At 36.1% G+C, this 22,620-nt stretch overlaps 1 protein-coding gene across 6 annotated transcripts in view; it reads right to left on the bottom strand.

Moving 5' to 3' along the window:
- Positions 1–22,620, bottom strand: part of cora (coracle) — a 69,395-nt gene that overhangs the window by 4,730 nt on the left and 42,045 nt on the right. For 2 of the 6 annotated variants that reach the window (XM_065355385.1, XM_065355387.1), the window contains 11 exons: positions 22,297–22,341; positions 21,959–22,135; positions 17,601–17,753; positions 17,318–17,503; positions 16,894–17,230; positions 16,524–16,619; positions 12,041–13,642; positions 11,541–11,651; positions 8,296–8,409; positions 6,083–6,196; positions 5,656–5,868 (listed from right to left, as the gene is read on the bottom strand). In XM_065355385.1, the coding sequence (XP_065211457.1) occupies positions 5,656–5,868; positions 6,083–6,196; positions 8,296–8,409; positions 11,541–11,651; positions 12,041–13,642; positions 16,524–16,619; positions 16,894–17,230; positions 17,318–17,503; positions 17,601–17,753; positions 21,959–22,135; positions 22,297–22,341 (3,148 nt within the window). The remainder of the gene's footprint in view (positions 1–5,655; positions 5,869–6,082; positions 6,197–8,295; positions 8,410–11,540; positions 11,652–12,040; positions 13,643–16,523; positions 16,620–16,893; positions 17,231–17,317; positions 17,504–17,600; positions 17,754–21,958; positions 22,136–22,296; positions 22,342–22,620) is intronic. The other 4 variants (XM_065355388.1, XM_065355390.1, XM_065355391.1 and 1 more) reach the window with 4 other exon arrangements.

Below are 22,620 nucleotides of genomic sequence, written 5' to 3'. Positions count from 1 at the left end.
GTTCCAGGTCTCTGATTCCAAAACGCTCATTCAAACGCTTGACTAACCACTCGATAAGACGATCATCGCAACCTGTAATTAGAAAATCGTCTACGTAAACGACAAAAACGCAACGTAGAGGATTTTCAGCGTCGAAATAGACACACGGATCAACTTTACTCCTTACAAAACCGAGCGAAAGTAAGTACTCGTTCAACTTTACGTTCCATGACTTGGGACTTGTTTTTAACCCGTATAACGAACGTTTGAGAATATATACGACACCTTTCTCTTCATTAGTCCCTTTCGGTGGATTGAACATAATACCTCGATTTATATCTCCATTGAGAAATGCTGTACTCACATCTAGCTGTCTCAACTGCCACTTGTTGACCATAGCTAGATTGAGCATCGAGCGTATTATCGGTTGATTAGGTGTTGGCGCGTATATTTCATCCAATTCATAGAAATGATTGTCTTTGAAACCACGCAACACCAATCTCGCCTTAAATTTCACCCCACCATTCGAGTTGATTTTTTTCTTTAGAACCCACTTACTGTCTACTTTCGAATAATTCTCTTTATTTACGCTTTTTTCAGATGCTGAGTACCAAACGTCCTTGATCTCCATCGCCTTTAACTCTTCATCTATCGCTACACGCCAAAATTTCGACTCAGGACCGTTTAACGCTTCTTCATACATAAGGTCATCGACCCCAGCGAGTGCAAAGCAAGCAAAATCGTCGCTACGTTCATCTGAAGAAGATGTATCGATCAAACTACGATCTACCAAGTTATCACCGCTACGTTCGGCTTCAGTAAGCTCATCTGGGTTTATCCAATTGGAGCAACCAGGAGCTGAATCAGCGTTACTTACCGGTGTAACCGTAGGTACGATATTCACATCGCTTACACTCACTGATACCGATGTTTTTAACAAATGATCGTTAATAACATCGTGTATCTTACGCGTTTCGTCTATTTCTACACAACTCGAATTCGTAAATTTATTTCGTAAAACATCGTACAATACATAACCTGTCTCAGTAAAACCTAACAATACCATATCTATCGACTTCTCATCGGTTTTCTTTCTCTTTTCAGGCGGTACTAGTACTCGTGCAACGCTTCCAAACAATCTCACTCTCGATAAATCCGGCTTTCGGCGATTCCACAACTCGTACGGTGACAGATCGTTCAAGGCAGAATGCGGTAAACGATTGTACACATAGTTCGCTGTGTATGCAGCGTAAAGCCAGAATTTATTCGTTAAACCTCCTTCGTACAGCAGAGCTCGCATTTTTTCTTGGATGGTTCGGAAGAAACGCTCGACGGTGCCATTATGCTGCTTTTCATAAGGCTCACTGTTCTGCATAGATATACCTTTCTCGTCGACAAACTCTTTAAAGGTACCTCCGATAAATTCACTAGCGTTGTCGCACCTTATACGCTTTACCTTCGTATTCCATAACGTTTCACTAATATTAACATACTTTTTTAGGTAGGTACTAGAGGTGAAAACGGTTACGCTACCCGCTTACCGGTATCTGGTTAAAATACCGGCTAAACCCGCTAGTGGTTGTATCGGGTTGATTCGGATATAGATAGTAGCGTATAGCGAGTACAACCCGAAAGTTTTCGCACTTGGTCTGCGCACGCACCCCAAAATTTGATAATGCATAAGTGGGAGGAGTTACGCTTCGACACCTGTCGTTCGTATGTGTGATTGACGTTTGACATGATTGATGACAATGATGATGTCATGCCGGTACACCAGCTACGCATTCAATGCGCTACTAGTTATATCCTGAACCGGTGCGACATTTTTTCAATTCGCTACCCGCTACTACCGAGTAGCGAGAATTTACGATACGGATACGATAGTTACCCGCTGTCAGCGAGTACCGTTTTCAGCTCTAGTAGGTACCTACTTCGGCTTTACTTCTCATTCCGAACGTTACTCCCCATCTCGTACAGTCATCTACGAAGCCAATCAAATATCGCTTGCCTTCTAGTCCTTCTGTAATAGGACCCATTACGTCAATATGGACAAGATCGAGCGGGTTCGGATACCTATACCTACTTGAATCGTAGGTATGTTTCTTTTGTTTTGCTTTACAGCAAATTTGACACTGATTGAAAGGTGGGCAATCACATCCACGTAACTCAGGAATCTTATCTAGTACCGTCTTGCTCGTATGAGCCAACCTACGATGCCAGATGTCACCTTCACCTTTTAACCTATTTACTTTCTTTTTATTTTTCAGATTTACATCACTGTCGCTGCTCGTACTGGTATTTCCTATACCTACACTTGAAACGTTCGAAACTACAACTCCAGAATCATTACCTATCGTCGTCGAGGTATTACCTACACTTGTCGAGTCACTATTATCGTTGGAAATTAACGCAGATGAATAAGAACAACTTGAATACAACATGGGAGGTATGTTTATTAGGAATTGAATCGTATACAATCCATTATCATTAAGTACTAATTTTGACACTAAATTTCCCGCAGGATCGACCAAACGAGGATCTTCATCGAAGAAGAAACGATAACCATTCGCTACGATTTTCGACACGGACAGAAGACTAAAAGAAAGACTAGGTACGTAGTATACCTCGTTCAACCAATAGACGTTTCCGTCATCGGCTAGAACTCTCAATCGACCTACTCCTTCTTTGATCAAAGAGACTTCACAATGAGCGGATTGTAAACTTTCGTTTATTTTCCTCTCATCGTGCAAGACTCCACGATGTTTCAGAAAATGCGACGTCGCACCACTATCGACGACAAACGTGATAAAATCGACGCCGTCGTCGTCGTTTGTCTCGACGTATGCATTTTCTTCACCGAGATTCAAAGCAGTCGAGTCACCTAAAAAATAGTTCGACCCGATATTTACGTTACGCGAATTTCCAAAATTAGAAATCGCGACACTGTCACCGAAATTACTACGACCGACACTATTTTTAACAAATTCATCTACGATATTACAACTACGACCTTCATCTAACGAGAAATTTTTCTTTTTTTCCGTAGGCGACGAATACAGACCTAACGCGATCGACGGACGAGGACCTGACGAACCGGACGAACCTGCAGTACCAGACGTACCCGACGTACCACTCGACGAACCGTTACCACCATTATTACGCGACAAATCACCGTTTTGAGGGCAGTTTCGACCGATATGCCCTGTCAGATTGCAACGATAGCAAACGATACTTCCCCGAGGGTTGGTATCGTTCCTAAAGTTCCCTCCGGCGGATCGACAAGACTTGGCCATGTGGCCACGTTTGTGACACTTATAGCAGGTAAGATCTTTGGCTTGAACGAAGCCATTATTACCACTACGATCACCGTTATTACCGTTCGACGAATTACCGGGGGCGAGTTCGAATTACTACTATTATTATTACGATTACGCGATTTATTTTTATTACGATTAACGTTACCGGATTGATCAGATGCGGCCATCGCTGAACCGGTACTTGTCGAACCCTTCGAAGTCGAGGAGTTCTTCGAGGCATCTTCCAAACTCAAAAGCAACGACGAAATTACTTTTGGATTTGGGCCTCCAGCTGTGACGTGAACTAGTCCTCGAGCAGTCATACGCACTGACTCGTACTTAGGCGAATTGCCTAACGCATTGATCAGATACGTATAGATTTCCGATGGAGTCATTTTCACGTCCAAACTCTCCATATCGTTTACTAGCGTATAAAATGCCTCTAGGAACTCCTTCGGACTCTTGTACATATCGATGACAATCTTCGAAATACGGGTTCGACAGTCGATGATTACTGCTTGGTTTTCCACCTGGTACAAGGAGTTGAGCTCCGTCCAGAATACGTACGGATCCTCTGTCTCCTTGACCAGTCGGAAAACGTTCTCAGCTACGTGCCTAATTAAAATTTCTAAAGCTTTCGCTTTTTTACGCAGCGATAACGAATTTACTTGGAGAATCGCGGTTTGAAGTCCTTTAGCCGTCAAAATGACCTTTATTTTTCGCTTCCAGGAAACGAAACCCGTACCGCGAAAGACCATCGACTCCATTACACGATTATCACCGGCACCGAACATACTTTCACTCGACGAACTACTCGAATCGGATTCTACAGCTGCGTCGTCGGACTTGTCGTCGCTACTTTCACTACCTTCGGACTCGTCGTCGGATGGACCAGGAGGTGGAGGAGGTGGAGGACCGGATGGTGGATTAGACGGAGGAGGAACGGAATCAACAGGGATCGTCGGATCGTCGGATATCGAATCACCAAAACCTGCTGAACTTGGACCAGCTTCCGAATCGCCGGATGACTCAGATACGTGCTGTAACGTTACTTTACTTTTACCTTTCGACTTCGGTATACTTTGTTCTGGTTTTTCCTTTTCAGAAAAACCACGAAACTCGGCGCTCGATTTACGCTTATCTACACTACTGTCGTCGTCGTCTACGTTGACCGATTTTCCTGACCGCAAATAGGACAGGACTGTCGACATTTACTTCGTCGAACACTACACGAACCAATACGCTGAAGCTACACAAGCCAGAAAATTCCACACAGGACGTCGAATTGCGAAACAGAGCTTTCACGAACTACGCTCTACGCTACCATGTACGATAAATCGATCTAAATCGATAAATCTGACTCACAACAATATTAAACTTGCCTAACATTCGACAAAACGAAAACAAAACTTCAACAAAATAAATAAATATTTATTCTTAACGGTCATTGACCTAACGATCAATAAACCAGACAAATGAAACTGAGCAAAATGCTCGATGACTTTACTTTACGACGACAAGAATAATATTAACGCGAACTTACTTATTAACTAACGAAAACAACGAAAAAACGACGATAATTTAACAGCCAACAGTTTACGCGATTTTACGAAAAGAATAAAAATCCATATAATACGTAACCAACAATATCTATATCGCGAAACCGAAATTTATTTTTAATAAAAAATAAAAACTTAAAAGTTACCGAACATAGTTCGTTACGGTTACGATTCCAATTTTGCCAACAAAATGTTGACAAATTTACCAAAAGTTGCCATAACAATGTTAAAACTTATTGAAATTACATAAAAAACAATAATTAAAATGACCAAAAATTGATAAGATATCATCTCTGAATTTTAGCAAAATTTTGTGAAAATTGCATAAATTATCGAACATTTCCAATAAAATTGATCAAATGTCATCAAAGTGAAGTAAAATTTGGCAAAAATTGCACGTCAATGTCAATTTGGACGGATTTTATGACATAGAAAATATGCAATTTCCAAATATGGCTAGAGGCTTCAGAATGGTTTGAAACCAGCCTTCAATCAACTCGACATAATATTGAAATTAAGGCATCATAAAATAAATTCTAGCATTCCAACTTCATTGGATAAAATTTTGTGGAAATTTCAACTTTTGAAAATCTGCTGGAGGCTCCAGAACTACTCATTCAAGACGGTTTGAAACGTTTGCAACTGATTCGAGTGGTCTAAAATATGGCACAAAGTAAACCAAATTTCAGCTTTCTAGATCGACTTGATAAAATTTTGACCTTTTCTCGCATTTTGAGCCCAACATTCATTTTCAAAAATTCACAAAAAATCAAAAAATCGCGTACGATGTTACATTATTGAAAAAAGGTTTAAAATCTTACCGTGACAGTTTCAACCGTTCTCGTTTTACTCGAGATGGTCTGCGACGAAACGATCTCTCCGGCAATAAAGGTACTATCTCCATCTTCAGATTCTACATTTACTTTGCGAGATTCGGTGGCTACCAAAGGTACTTGTGTGGTGGCTGTTACTACATTATTAGTATCGCCGGTATAAAGTTTCGATTCCGTTTGCACAATAGGTACATCGTTCTTCTGTGTCAGCGTCAGAAGAGGGGGAAAAAAATAATGCATAAGTGAAACGAAATAAGCGTGAATTAAAATCTACGTGACGTTATTTTCTACCCGATTAAAAATATATCTAACTAATAATAAATAAATTAGGTATACAGGTAATCTACTTGCGTCACACAAACCCCCAACGAAGAGGTGAGAAAAAAGCATCAAGCATCTTGATAGAAACCTTTACCTGAAAGTTGCCGTTCATGAATCCTAAACCGTGAGAAGAGTCTTCGTCAAAGTCAATCGGTGTTCCTGAGTCGTTTGAACTTAAACTCGAACTACTCGAGTGTCTGCTTAGCGACTACATAATAGAAAATGAAAAAAAAGTAAAGCTAAAGCTTAGTACGCTAATGGAGATTTTCGATTCTAATTTATCCAAAAAGGGGGTTTCGAACAGCCCCTCGTTTGGATTTTATTTCAATTTGGGCGAAGGCGAGTCTACATAAACACAGAGTCAATAGAAAATTCGGGAAACTTTTTTTTCTGCAATTTAATTTTTTTTTTAATTGAGTAAGAGGAACGAAGGGAAAATTTCACCCCTCCCCCCTCCCCATCCTCCCTTTCAACAGAAAGACGAAATTCAGTGCAAACCTAATCACATTTTAGAAGAAATTTTCCTCTCTATTTTCAATCATTTCGAGAAAAATATTGAAATAAAAAGAAATTCGATTGAAAACTCGACCATTGTCAACCAACTGTTGAAACTAGAACTGCGCAATAGTTTTCACGTCATTCACTTTCACTCTCACTAGAAATTAATCAATACTTGTTGATACTTCAGCAACAGTTTTCAGATCACCGCAGGTTCATTAGTCCGGCATATGACAAAACGAATAATCGCATCGCACAAAATTTGAAGTGATCTAGTGCATTTTTCGATTTTTGGTGATTTTTTGAAAATCAAATTTAAGCCAAAAATGAGAAAAAGAATCAAAATTTTACCAAATTGACCTAGAAACCTGAAATTTGAGATATACCCTATTTTCGACCTGCCAAATCGATTGGAAACTGTTTCAGATAGTTTTGAGCAGTTCTGGAGCCTCCAGCAGATTTTTGGAACTTGAAATTTTCACGAAATCTCATCAATTGAAGTTGAAAATTCGAAATTCACGCTGGACTAATTTTGTGAAAATTTTGAGTATCAAAAATCTGCTGGAGGCTTTCAGAATTATTAAGAAGTCGCTGGAGGCTCCAAAACGACTTGAACCCACCTACAGTCGACTCAATAGCGTGTTAAAATTGGAGTGCAGAGTGAATTTTGGATTTCCAACTCTGTTAGTGGAAATTTCCAGCTTTGAAAAATCTGCTGGAGTCTCCAGTAATTTCCAAAAAGTCGCTGGAGGCTCCAAAACGACTAGGAATCTACCTACAGTCGACTTCATAGCGTGATGAGATTAATTTACAGAATGAATTTCGGATTTCCAACTTCATTTGATGAGATTTTGTGGAAATCTCAAGTTTCAAAAATCTGCTGGAGGCTCCAGAACTGCTCAAAACGATTTGAAACCGTTTCCAATCGATTTGTCAGGTCGAAAATAGGGTGTATCCCAAATTTCAGCTATCTAGATCAATTTGGTAAAATTTTGATTTTTTCCCCTCATTTTTAGCTTAAATTTGATTTTTAAAAATTCACAAAAAATCGAAAAATGTACTTCAACACTAGAAATTTTAACTGGTGATAAATTTTTACATGTTTTTTCGATCTAGCTTTGTGCAGTGCCATTTCGGCTGATCTGTCCATAAAATTGGCCGCCATTTTGTTAGCAGAGCCAACTTTTTTTTTTGGCAAGTTTGCTTTAAAATGTGTCTTAGGATGTCCCCTTTGAGAAAAAAATGGTCTCAGAGTATTAGGGGGGGGGGGTGGAATTATTTCGATTGCCATATGCTGGACTATATGATCAATCGATCATGGATGTGAGAAGGACGAAAAAGGGATCAGGATAAAACAGACATGCGAATCGAAGACGTGAAAATGAGATGTTATTGCAACAGGCGAATGAATAATTGATATTTTTCCAAGTCAGCGTCTCATTACTGCTCTAATTTGATTAATAGCACCCGTGTCGTTTGCTTTTTTTTTCCTTGCTAAATGAGTAGGGAAAAAAATATGTGCTTCAGGTGATTTAGGTGTTCTCGTATTTCGAGTGTTTTCCGAATTGGAAGATGAAAAAAGTGCAAAAACCAAAACTGGTCAAATAACAGCTCGGTTTGCGTGCATTGATTTAGATAAAAATGCACTTAATAATATAACCATATCCGAGTGCACAACCATACCAGAATACAATTTAATTTCAATTTAATTTACGCAGACTCGCCGAAATTAATTCGCGTAGCATATCAGCCAAAATAATAAAATAAAATGAAAGCGTTGTCGAGTTGACAATATAAAAGGACAATTACTTGATTATTTTCCGCTAATATCGTCGAGGTAGATCTCACTTCTTGAGTGACGGTTCGTTGCTCTTGGCGTTTGCCACTGGTCGTCGTGCTGTGAGCGACTGTCTTTTCTTCAACCTGCGACAAAAAAATCATCGATTAATATAAAAAATAAATTTTCAAAAATGTACCGAGATACTTATAGATCGACTTGAGAATACCAAGACTGAGTTTTTTTTTCGAGTGATTCTCGACATTCACACGCTCTCCAAATTTGAGGACATATTTCGATAAAATTTGAATAATGCAACAAAAGAAGTCTGAATTTTTTGCGGACCAAATGCACAATTTTTTCAATAGATCGAAACTTTGATCCGATCAGATTTTGAAATTGGGTCAAGAGAGTGTTCAATTTGGGTCAGATCTTATCTGATCAAATAGGTTTGATCAGTTTCCTTCACCGAATCTTATCTGATCTGACCTGATCAAAATTCTGATCTGATTAATTTGATCTAATGTGTTGTCTTAATTTGATCAGATTCAGTCTAGTTTCTTTTCAATAATCAGATCAAATCTGACCAGATCCGATCAAGTTACTTTCCATTGATCAGATCAGATCTGAATAATTTCATTCAATTTATTATGATCTGATCGGATAGTCAGGTTTTTCTACATGAATCGAATCAAAACTTCAATCTGATCAGATTGTGTCAAATGAAATTGGATCTAGGGAATGTCCAGATTCGATCTGATCAAATTGGTTGGAATAGAAATTGAATAAGGAAATATGTATTTAAATCTGATGTCATTTGATCAGATTGAACTCAATTATGTTTCCACCACAGAATTTGATTCAATTTGCTCCATCACATCAGATTTGACCAAAACTTTGCTTCGATTAGATCTAGTCGATTTGGTCTACTCTGATGTGATCTAATCAGACTGATTTGATCAGATCTACACGGATCTAACCTAGCCCAAACCTCCATATCTGATCAGACAAAATTAGACGTTGAGAACGTTCACAAAATATGATCTCATCAAAAAACGGGTTCGATCAAAACCTAGATTTGTTCAGATTTGGTCAAACAAAATTAGATCGAGAGAATGTCCAAATCTAATCTGATCTGATCTGATCAGATAATCACGTTTTCCTTCAATTGGCCTTAAGATCTGAACAAATCTCATCAGATTTGGTTAAAAAGAGTTGAATCGAATAAACATTTGAATCAGAACGAATCAACTGGGTCTGATCAGATCTACTCAGTGATTTGATATGGCCTGATCATAACTTTCATCTGAACAAATCTTGTTAGTCAATCTGATCTGGTTTGATCAGTTATACTCAAGCTTTCCTCCAAATAATCTAATAAAATTTGAACGAATCTGATCATATCCGGTTCGATAAAGTTGTACCTAGAGAATGTCCGTATCTAAACTGATCTCATCAGATCAAAGTGACCTCATCAGATTTAATCGGTGATCACAAAACTTTCATGAGATCAAATCTGATCAATTGAAATTGTATCGTGAAAATCTCCAAATTTGATCTGATCTGAATAAATTTAATCAGATCTGATGAAACAGAATTGGATCAAGGGAATGATCGGATCTGATCCGATCAAAAAGGTTTGATTAGATGTCAATCAGTGATACGAACTGAAGTGATCAGAACATTCCTCTGATCAGACGTGATCATTGACATTGGATCAAGGGAATATCTAATTATTCAAATCTGATCTGATCATATACAATCAGGTTTATTCCTACGTTTGATTTAATCAAATTTGAACAGATCTGATCGAGTAAATTCGGAACTCTGAGAATGACCTCATCTGATTTGAGCAGATTTTAATAAATGACCAGATCTGATCGGATTTTGATCACCATCACATTGATCTGATCAGATTTTAATCACGTTCACATTGATCTGATCAGATTTTGATCACGTTCACATTGATCTGATCAGATTTAAATCACAATCACATTGATCTGATCAGATTTTGATCACAATTTCGTTGATCTGATCAGATTTTGATCACGATCTCATTGATCTGATCAGATTTTGATCACGATCTCATTAATCTGATCAGATTTTGATCACGATCTCATTGATCTGATCAGATTTTGATCACGTTCACATTGATCTGATCAGATTTTGATCACGATCACATTGATCTGATCAGATTTGAGATTACTTCATTAAAATCGAATCGATAAAATGTGTCCAAATCTGTCCAGATCTGATCAGATACAATCAGGTTTTCTCTTCATCCAATAAGATTTGAACAGATCTGATCAAAAAAATTCGAATCTAAAAAATCTCTGTATGAATCTAATTTATTCTGATCTGATCAAACAGGTCTGATCAGATTTTAATCAGTGATCAGACCTGAGATCATCTGATTCAAACTTCTCTTTGATCAGATCTGATTAGGTTAGTCGCAATTGAATCAAGGAAATATCAAAATCTGATCTGATCAAATCAATTTGGATTTAGTGAATTCTCTGATTGGGTCTGATCAAATTTTACATGATCTGATTCAAACTTTCATTCAATCACATCTGATCTGGTCAGATACAGTTGGATCAAAGGAATGTTTCAAATCTGGCATCATCTAAACGAATTTAAGCAGATCTGATTAGATAGAACGAATCTAGGGAATGTTCGGATAATCTAATCTGATCAATTGAAATTGGATCGTGAGAGTGCCTGAATTTTGTGTGATCTGATCCTATTTAGACATTGATCTGATCTGATGAATTGAGTTCGGGGAAAGGCTGCATTTAATCTGATTTGACCTAATCTAATTAGATCCGAATATGCCCCGCAGGGCTAGAAAAAAATGGAGTAAAAATATCCCTTCACGAAAGATATTTTTCAAAGAAGGCAAGTAATTTTTAATTTTGAAATTTCAAACATTAAAATTCTAAATCATCATAAGAGAGGGGGGGGGGTGCAAATAATCAATTTCGAGAAATTTTGCAATAAATTTATGTTATAGAATTCAAAACTCTTCTCGATCATTCATCTAAATGACTCCGAACCGAACTTCTTATTTCCTCATGAATTCATCAAAATATATTTACAAATACGTAAATACGCACAAAATATAAAAATAACTACGCTAGATAATCATCAAAAAACCAATTTAAAAAATAATCAAAAATACGATATCTACGTAACGTACTCGTACTTGTACCTATAATACGTATATACGATCAAAGGCAGCTTATAAAGCTTTCGCATCTAAAATAAAAGCTCTTACCTGGCTAGTTTTCGCATTCGTTTCCAAGTCTTCGTGTGTGGTAGCGGTACGAGTTGTAACAGCAGTGGCAGTGATATAAGGAGATCGTCCGTTATCGCCTAGGCCCTCAGCCTATAAATACGTCAAGTCAAAGCAAAAACAAAATTCTATCATGCCAACCAATCGAGCTACTAATACTACTCTCTGATTTTTCAATCAATAAAAATACGAGTATGTAAAAAAAAACTCGAAAAAAGCGCATCAAATTAAAAATAGGTAAAAAATAAAAACTAAAAAACTTCAGCGCTTCAGCGAAATTCAAAATGAAAAAAAAAAAATACCCATATTTAATTACAACTTTTTCCTCGTTCTAGTTTTGTACGTACCTTATGGGTTCGTATTTCAATAGAATGATCGATTACAACTTGTGTGCGCTACACAAATCGTGTGAAAAAGACAATCCATCTTTTTTTTTCGACACCATTCCTCCCACCCATATTGGCAAATTACTTCTTACTCACCTTGTTAACTTGAGTGGACACGGTGACAGCGCCCGATAATAAATCTTCGACTTTTTCTTCGATATTCTGCGTAACTCCTTCGCGGTCCTTGACCATAGTCTGTTTCGTGGTGGTTTTCACGATCATCGGAGTCGTACCGAGCGGCGTGGCTTTTTCGGACGTGGACGAATTGCGTCTTTCTTGACTGATGAAATCTTTGGAAGCTTCGATACTCTCGCGTTCGTGATCTTTTTCACTGAACACCGAAGAAACTCCGGAGACGGCGGATACATTGCCTTTGGACGTTTCGATACTTTCGCGTTCGCGATCTTTCTCGCTGAACACCGAAGAAGCTCCGGACAAAGCCGACGTATTGGCGAAGCTGGACGAAAACGTATCAGTTGAGGTTCTTGTGGTGACCACGACCGAAGGATCTACTCCAAATTCGGTCTCTTTGATTGGTTTACCAGAGGTGGGGCTAGTAGCGGTGGTTGGGCCAGATTTCTTGACTTGGCTGTAAATGGCGCTGGGAGACTCCGGACTGGAGACGGTGGAATCTTTGCCAGGTTCGGTTGTGTATGTTCGGTGGGTTGTTGTGGTGTAGGTGCGATTAAGGGCAGATTCTTCTTCGGTTTTCTGAGTCCTCTTGAACAACACGCCGCTGCCATCTTCCGGCTTATCTAAAGATTTAGATATATTTCTGATCTGTTCCGTAGTCAAGAGGACTTCTTTGACCGGAACCTTTTTCGAATCTGTTTTCTTGGAAGGATCTTTACCGTCGCTGGCACCAGCTCCCGGAGCGTTCTCTTTAGTGGCCTTTTTAGCCGCGGCTGCAGCTTCTTCAGCAGTCTGTTTACGAGCAGCTGCGTCTTTCGGTTCCTTACGCAAGCTCAATTTATCTCGCAGGCTACCAGTGGAACTGAATAATCCGCCGGATTTCTCAGACTGCGGTTTAGATTCGCTAGCCGGTTTATTAACGTCGACGTTCTTCTCTTGCAACGCTTTACGCTTCTCAGTCGCAGTTTCGACGAGTTTCTTCATATCTCCGGGCGCGTAATTGAACGCAGTACCGGTCACTTTCTTGGCCGGAGAATCGTCGCTGCCTAATCTGTCTTTGCCATTCGGATCCGTCGTCTTTTTACCTTCGTAGGTAAATCCTCCGATCGGTTTACGTTTCTTATCCTGTTGACCGGACTCTTCGATGTAATCGTATTGCCTGGTCACTTTCGGAGTTCGAGTGAAAGTGATGTTTAAGCCTTCGTTATCGTCCGAAGTAATCGTCTCATTGGTTAAATTCGACTGATCCGGCGACGACGTCTGCAGCGAAGAAACATCCGCTGACTCGACCGATGAATCCAATTTGCCTCCACTTTTAACGCTTCCGCCTCGGACCACACGTTGGAATAATTTCGACGTTTTTTTATCGCCTTTCTTGCCGCCGGCTTTGTTATCTTTTTTCTCCTTCTTTTTGGATTTACCATCTTTGACGCCGTCTCCGGCTGCGGTGGCTGCAGCCAACTCTTCTTCGTTCATGTTCTCCTTTTCTTCCTTGGATTTCACCTTGTTGTTGCGTTTTTGCGAGGACGACTTTGAGATAAAACTGCTGAATAAGCCTCCAGACGTCTACGAATGAGCGTAAAAAAGCAAAATACAATCAAGCTAAGGAATTAATTCGAAAAATACTTAATTCGGGTTCGCGAATTGGTAACGTTGGCGAGAAACTGGCAAACCAGGTGGCAATTTTGGTCCACAAGTAGAATGGCTCCCAATTATTTTGGATTCTCTTTCCTCCTCAAACACCCAAAAAGACTTGATTTTCGCCTCATCTGTTTAAAAAGTACTCCTCTAGTTCAAAAATTACCAAAAAAAAGTCCTGTTTTTTTTGCCAGATTTGCTCTGGTCAAAAAGTGTCAATTTTTGGATAAGTTGTCAAAATCTGTCAATTTTTTTTGCAAAAGTTGTCCAAATGTGTCAATTCTTTGCAACAGTTGTCAAAATGTGTTGATTTTTGCAATACTTGTCAGAATGTGTCAATTTTTACAAAAGTTGTCAGAATGCGTCAATTTTTTGCAAAAGTTGTCAAAATGAGTTGATTTTTGGCAAAAGTTGTCAAAATGTGTTAATTTTTGCAAAAGTTATCAGAATCTGTCAATTTTTTATAAAAGTTGTCAGGTTGTATCATTTTCTTATAAAAATTGTCAGAATGTGTCAAACTTTACTAAAGTTGTCAAAATGCTTCAATTTTCTGCAAAAGTTGTCATAAAATGTGTCAATTTGTTGCAAAAGTTGTCAAAATGTGTCAATTTTTTGCAAAAGTTGTCAAAACGTTTCAATTTTTCGAAAAATGGTCAAAATGTGTCAATTTTTGCAAAAAAAATCGAAATTAAAATGTGTCAATTTTTGGAAAAATAGTCAAAAAGTATCAATTTTTGTCAACATGGTCAAAATGTGTTCTTTTTTTCTGGTAAAGTTGTCAAAATGTGTCAATTTTTTGCCAAAATTGTCAAAATGTGTTAATTTTTGCAAAAGCTGTCAGAATGTGTCAATTTTTTATAAAAGTTGTCAGAATGTGTCAAATTTTACAAAAGTTGTCAAAACGTTTCAATTTTTGCAAAAATGGTCAGAATGTGTCAATTTTTGCAAAAAAAAAATCGAAATTAAAATGTGTCAATTTTTGGAAAAATTGTCAAAAAGTATCAATTTTTGTCAACATGGTCAAAATGTGTTTTTTTTTTTGGTAAAATTGTTCAAAAAAGTCAAAAAAAAAGTTGTCAAAATGTGGCAATTTTATGCCAAAATTATCAAACTGTGTTGATTTTTGCAAAAGTTGTCAGAATGTGTCAATTTTTTATAAAAATTGTCAAAGTGTCTCATTTCTTTGCAAAAGTAGTCAAAAGGTGTTGATTTTTGCAAAAATTGTCAAAATGTGTTGATTTTTGCAAAAGCTTTCAGAATGTGTCAATTTTTTATAAAAGTTGTCAGAATGTGTCAAATTTACAAAAGTTGTCAAAATGTATCAATTTTTGAAAAAATGGTCAGAATGTGTCAATTTTTGGAAAAATAGTCAAAATGTATCAATTTTTGTCAACATGGTCAAAATGTATCAATTTTTGTCAACATGGTCAAATTTTTTTTTTTTGGTAAAATTGTTCAAAAAAGTCAAACAAAAGATGTCAAAATGTGTCAATTTTTTGCTAAAGTTGTCAAAATGTGTTAATTTTTGCAACAGTTGTCAGAATGTGTCAATTTTCTATAAAAATTGTCAAAGTGTGTCAATTTTCTGCAAAAGTTGTCAAAAGGTGTTGATTTTTGCAAAAATTGTCAAAATGTGTTGATTTTTGTAAAAGCTGTCAGAATGTGTCAACTTTTTATAAAAGTTGTCAGAATGTGTCAAATTTACAAAAGTTGTCAAAAGGTATCAATTTTTGCAAAAATGGTCAGAATGTGTCAATTTTTGCAAAAAAAAATTGAAATCAAAATGTGTCAATTTTTGGAAAAATAGTCAAAATGTAGGTATCAATTTTTGTCAACATGGTCAAAATTCTTTTTTTTTTTTTTTGGTAAAATTGTTCAAAAAAGTCAAACAAAAGTTGTCAAAATGTGTCAATTTTTTGCTAAAATTGTCAAAATGTGTTAATTTTTGCAACAGTTGTCAAAATGTGTCAATTTTTGCAAAAAAAAATCGAAATCAAAATGTGTTAATTTTTGGAAAAATAGTCAAAAAGTATCAATTTTTTGTCAACATGGTCAAAATGTGGTTTTTTCAAAGTAAAATTGTTCAAAAAAGTCAAGTTTCTCCAAAACTATCAAACAGTCCTGTTTTTGCCGACATTGCTAAAAAAAATTATTTTTTTCTGCCAAAATAATCAGAGAGACCATTTTTGGCGATTTGACGAAAAGTTGTAATATTTATTCGTCAAAATTCGCAGGAAACAGTTTTTTGATAAAATTGTTAAATTTGGTCGTAATTTTTACCAAAATTGTGATTTTTTTAACCAAAATTCCTTGCTTTCCCTGCCAAAAAAGTTTTTTTTTTAAATTAAGAAATCATCAAGTTGTTCATGTTTAGATTTCAATCGTTTTAAGACATTTGGTGGGTTTTTTTGTATCATGAGTGAGGTAAATCTAAAACAACTCCCAAGCCCTCGAACAAAATAGCAACTTCACAAGATACCTATTTAAATACTCAAAAACTAACTCGCCAGTTACCAATTCGAGCCCAAAACTATACAACGGATGCAAATGTCCAGTAATTCTTTCCATTCGTTTAAAAGAACTAGACTTGGCGAAGAAAAAAAAACGCCACATGCAGCTAAAAAGGCCAAAGAAAGAAAAAAAGGACCAGCGTAATAAAAGAGGGTCCTTGCGAAAGTAAAATTCAAAAATGGAAAAATCATCTTACTTAGCCAATTAAAGAAACGAATACATGCTAAGATCCCATCGGATGGGATAAAGACGTATACCAATACCTAAATTATTAGTAAATCATGCTGGATACACATACCTTGGGCGGAGATTTGACTTTTTCTTCATTTTTACTTTTTTCAGCGTCGTATTCGCCTTCGACCGAGCTAGTCGAGCTACCAGAGCTGCTAGTATCCTACACCCAGAGTTAGTAAACCGTTATTTAAATTCTCATCGGAGATAAAAATATTAAAAATACAGCGATACATGCTCGAAGAAAAATACTCCTCGCACATGGCATCGTTCACAAGAGGATCTTTCAGTTTCAAACTCGAGTAAAAAGTTTAAAAAACTGTCGCACATGCAACATAGTACTATACGAGTAGATATTCCTCAAAGCATCGACAATCATCTTCAAGACCTTCCACCTGGGAGGGAAAAAAGCTCTAAGCGTCAAAATTTCAACATACCTTCGTTTTATTCTTCGTTTTAACCGGAGATGTTTTAGATTCTGGTTTACGTTTCTTGAACGGACTTTCAAGTTCTGGTATTTCTTCCGGATGAGACATGGTGTGTCTTTTATTGGTAGCCGGTTGACCGAAATCTTCACCCAGATGTGTAGTCACACCTAAGCCTTCTAAACTATGAGAAGGTGGTCGACGTCCACTCAAAGTACGCTGGAATTGAGGCGCTGGTCTTTCGATCGGGATTTTTTTCGTTTCGTAATGCGTTCGTCCGGAATACCTGAATCTGGATCCGAGTCGAGGGAAGAAACCTAATTTCTGGGCGGGTTCCGGTGACATTAATCTGCACACGAGATAAACACAGTATTACATACATATTATCGTTGATTAGCTCATTTCAGCTATAGAAATAGATGAAAGAGAGGCAAACCTGAAAAAGGTGTGATGTTCGACGCAAGTTTTCCATAACTTTTTGGCTGCTCGATGATTGCATAGTTTGAACCCTACGGTCGATTCGTATTGTTCGAATTCGCCGGGTCGAACTTTAATAAAGAAGCTGTGTCGTTTGTAAGATATTTTCAAAATTTTCGGCCAAGCGAATCTGTTTATCCTTAACCTGTGAAATATTTTCGAAAAATAATCAAATTAGTACCATTGATTAGATTTAAGATAATAGATAATTGCAAAGAGCAGAAAATGAATGCTCTACTAACCTGTCTTTGAAAACTAATAATCCACTGGCGCACACTCCTAGCATAATATCAACATTGTCTGAATCTTTGGCCGGATGTAGATCGACGCCATACATGGCTAATTTTTTAGCGTTTTCCAAATATAAAAGTTCAGCTTCGGCAGGTGTTAAACCACTGTACAAAAATTATTCTTCATTAGGTAAATTCGAGTAGACCAACATAATTAACGAAGATTGGCCTGGTTTTTGAAAATGATTACGAAAAGTAATACTGAGTGAAACCAATCAAGGATGAGGCATTTTTAAGGTGTCTGACAAACAAAATAACATACAGAAGTAGGACTTCCAATGATTTTTTTTTTCAATGCTTCGAATTAGAAGGTGGATAGAACGGGTCAAAATTAATTCAAGGCCACATTTTTCCGGTTCAAAATCTTACTGATTTTAACGAAATGAAAAATAAATTAAAATTTTGAAATAAAAACATAATCACTTTTCAATTTATAAGTTTGATTGGAAATAGCAGTACTTTTATACAATACTGGGAGAAAAGCATGACATTTCCGAATTAAAAAAAAGAAAAGACAAAAAGAAACAGGACCTTTTTTGCAATTTTGGCATAAACCAAACTTTTAATTTTGACAATTTGACAAAATTTGGAATCTTTTTTGTAAAAAAAACACAGAATTTTAAAATAAAAACATAATTACTTTTCAATTTATAAGTTTGATTGGAAATAGTAGTACTTTTATGCAATACTGGGAGAAAAGCATGACATCTCCGAATTAAAAAAAAAAGAAACTGGATCTTTTTTTGCAATTTGGGCATAAACTAAACTTTTAATTTTGACAATTTGACAAAATGGGATTTTTTTTGTAAAAAAAAACAGCAGCATTTCTTCGCAATTACTGAAAAAAAATGAAGTTTTATAAGATTTTGAAAAAAACTAGACTTTTTTGCAATTTTGACCATAAAAAAGTTTTTTTAACTATGTTTTTGAAACCTTCTATTATGCATTTTTTGAAAAATACGACTTTTTTTACAATTCTGCCAAGAAGAGCAATTATTTTGTAATTTTATGTACCTTTCTTCAATTTCAGCAAAAAAAAACTCCCATTTTATTCATTTTTGACAAAAACGCAAGACTTCCGAGCATTTTTGAACAAAAAAAAAAACAGAATCCCTTTGTAAATAGTACAATTTGTGACTTTTTTCCAATTGTGTCAGAAAAGCAATAATTATAAGTAAACTCGATGAAAAATCGAATTTTAAGGATTTTGATAAAAATTAGAACTTAATGTAATTTTAAAAAAAAAAAAAAACTGCTTTCAATTTTCAATAAAAAAAACTCACTTTTTCCCCAGTTTTGGCGAACAAGCAAAATTTTTGAGCAATTTTTGACAAAAAAGCAATAATTTTTTTGCAAACTTTACAAAAATAGAGAACTTTTTAAAAATTTTAATAAAAAGCAGGACTTTGTGCAATTTTAGAAAAACAAATTTTTGGCAAAAACAGAACTTTTTTTTTGCAAATTTTGAATTTTGTAAAAAAATTTCAAAATAAATGAGCTTTTTAGCAATTTTGACAAAATTCAAGACCTTTTCTGCTATTTTCACAATGAATAGATTTCTTGCAATTTTTTGAAAAAAAGACTTTTTATTACTACAATTTTGGAAAAAAATCGTGGTTTTTTTGCAGTTTTGTTCAAAATAGCAAAACTTTTTGCAAGTTCAAAATTTTGATAACATTTGATACCCTTTTTGAAATTGTGGCGAAGAGACTCAATTGTTTGCAATTACGGCAAAAAAAATAATTTTTTACTAATTCGACAAGTATAAATAAATAATAAATAAAAAGCTTTATTTTACAAGTGTTACAAATACAATAGATAACACTCGTGGCCCTAAGATAGGGCAAAAGCCTCCCCCAGCCTGCACCATTCTTTCCTGTCCTGGGCGATCTTTTGGAAATGGTGATGGGTCAGTAGTTTCCTAAAGTCGTCCCTCCACCTAGCCCTCTGTTTCCCTTGCCTTCTTGTCCCCGTATTGAACCAGAAAGTGACTTTTTGTGTCCATCTGTCGTCCCTTAATCTAGCCACATGACCCCCCCACCCCCATTTTTTTGATTTTATCAGATTGACTGCATTTCGGTTATTTTTCAATTTCATTTTAATTGTTTTGATTTTTATCCGATCTCTTTTTTTAAAATTTAGCATGGATCTTTCCATTGCATTTTGAGTAGTTCTTATTTTTTGTTCTATTTTTTTTGATATTGTCCATGTTTCAGAGCCATACGTAAGAGTTGGGAGGACACATGTGTTGAAAGTTTCACTTTTTATTTTTGCTGGGAAGGGACCTTTGAAAATAAATTTTAGCGACCAAAATTTGTTCCAAGCCAGAGTTATTCTTCTTTCAATTTCTTCTATTTGGTTGTTTTTGCATGAAATTTTTTGCCCGAGATAGATTACACTTTCTACAGTTTCAATTTTTTCTCCCTCAATGGTTATGTTGTATCTTTCATCCACATTGTTAAGCAGTTTCGTTTTTGATAAGTTCATTGCTAAACCTGCGTTTTTCCCCTTTTCGTTCAGTTCTTCTATCATTTTTTCCAGCTCCTGTTTTGTCCCTGCTACCAGTGTTACATCATCTGCGAATCTCAGGTTGTTTAAGTAATCCCCATTGATTTTTAGACCCCTTTTTTCCCATCCCAGATCTCTGAACACCTCCTCCAGACTGCTGTTGAACATCAGGGGTGACAAGGGATCCCCCTGTCTTACTCCCCGCTGAATATCAAAAGGTTCCCCAGGTACATCTGTAATTATTCGTCCTTTCAAATTTGAATATAGTTCTCTTATGACCCCAACAAAGAAGGGAGGGACCCACTGTCTCTCCAAGGCCAACAGCAGAAATTTATGATTTAGTAAGTCAAAGGCTTTAGTGAAATCTATGAAGGCTAGGTGGAGTTCTATTAGTAGAAAAATGTAAGGAGTACCAAATAGAATTCGACAAGTATGGGACTTCTTTAAATTGGTAAGGAAATAGCACTTTGATGCCATTTCAGATAAAATCAGAATTTTTTTCAATTTTTGCAATTTTGTCATAACTTTTTTGCAATTTGGGGAGCTTTGAAGATCTTTTTGGTAATTTCAACAATAAAATCGTGGTTTTTTGCAATTAAAAAAAAACAAGACTTTCAATTACAGTTTTGAGGAAAAAAACACAAAATGAGAACTTGGATGTAATTTCTGAAAGGATAGAACTTTTTTTTGCGATTTTGGCAAAAAACAGAACTGTCTTTCAATTCTGAAGACTTTTCTACTTTTGAAAGAATCTGAGTCCTTTTCTGCATTTATTTTTAATTTTTTTTTGTCAAAAAAATTTGGCAAAAAATAGGATTCTACGTTAAAATTTCAGCAGGAAAAACAGGATTTCTTGAAGTTTTGGCTAAAAAACACGTCTTTTTTGCATTTTGACAACGAATCTTTTTTTTTTTGCAATTTTTGAAGAAATTATAAGGACTTTTGATAAAGAAAGTGGAACTTTTTCCGAGATTTTGACAAAAAAACAGACCATTTTCCACAATTTTGGGATGACTTTTTTTTAAACATTTTTGAAAATACAGCACTACGTTCCCCTTCAGACTTATTTTTATCAAAAAGGGAGCAAATGAGACAGTCCAGGCTTACAATCTAAGAAATAAACTAATGTTCAATTATTCAAACATACAAAAATTAGTCAGTTGCTCATAAATTATGATGTCCTCCCTCTCCTCCCATTCCCTTAGAGCATTAAATTGAACGAAATCAGTGGACTCGGGACTGACTCTCATCTTTGGATCGAACCGATATGATACCAAAAGATGCATAATTAATTAATATTCCCTACCAAGTCGAATTATTTCCTTTTTTTCAGGAACACAAACCAAACCGACGTCACGTCAGATTTTCCAAAACAAAAAAACAAAAAAAAACAGGAAACAATTATTAATGCTTTTCAAAAAAATAAACGAGCGTGAAAAATCCCAATGATACTCTCGTTGGATAAAAATAGCGATCATTTTCCACAAACATGAAGGCGGAAAAACAGGGGAAAAATGGAATTTTCTATCAATTCTTGAAACGGGATGAAGTTATGAGATAACCGATAAAAAATTGTCATCGTTGATCTCGTAGTTTCAAATTATCCACCCATTTTACGAAAAAATTGATTCCACACTAAATTTCCTATCCCTCAAATAACTCGAAACTTTTCAAAAAAAATTTCAATTTGATTTTTCACGAGAGGGAGAAAATGACAAAATTATTTCTTCAATCGAAACATTTCGTTATTTTTGTTCGACTTTGCCAACCTTTGCGAATATTTCACCTCGAAATTAACGTACTTGTGTGTTTTATGGAGTTCCATAACTTTCTCCACAAGATTCGGTTGCTGTTGGGGAGCAAACTGAAAGTCTTTTAAATAGCTTATGCTGTCGTGTTCGTCGGGATCATAATCTCCAAGTTCGGATTGAACTAGATACGAACCGAGTAACGCGTGCGTTACGAACGAACAAGGTAACCTACGAGGAAAATAAAAATAAAAAACGAATCGCATTATTATTCGGAAATTCATTCCATAGCCTATAAGCCCAAGAAATGGATGATTAATTGGAAAAAAAATGTCATAACGTTGGTTTTTTTTTACAGCTAAGTAGCCAGTAAGTAGAAAAACCTCACTTACTTGCCGCATAATATATCGTTTCTTATCTGTAAACATAGCTGATATCTGAAAAAAAAGGAGATAAAAATTAAACATTATTTTATTAGCATGTAATGCACATCTACGTGTATGTACAATGTACGTAATACGTTTAGTAATACGTATATCTCATCGCTGCTTTTAGTTTATCGCCAACACAATAAAACCTTGCAACCTACATAATTTTTTCATCAATTCATCTATGTACGTATTTTTGGTTCATGATACGAGTATGTAGTTATGTACATCGAAACATCACCAATCAACATAATGAATGAAGAAAGCAGGAAAAAAATTCGTCATCTT

Source organism: Planococcus citri, chromosome 3, assembly GCF_950023065.1.
Source record: "Planococcus citri chromosome 3, ihPlaCitr1.1, whole genome shotgun sequence".
NCBI classification, from domain to species: Eukaryota; Metazoa; Arthropoda; class Insecta; order Hemiptera; family Pseudococcidae; genus Planococcus; species Planococcus citri.
The sequence above is the reverse complement of the archived record's forward strand: the minus strand, read 5'-3'. Positions and strand labels throughout refer to the sequence as shown.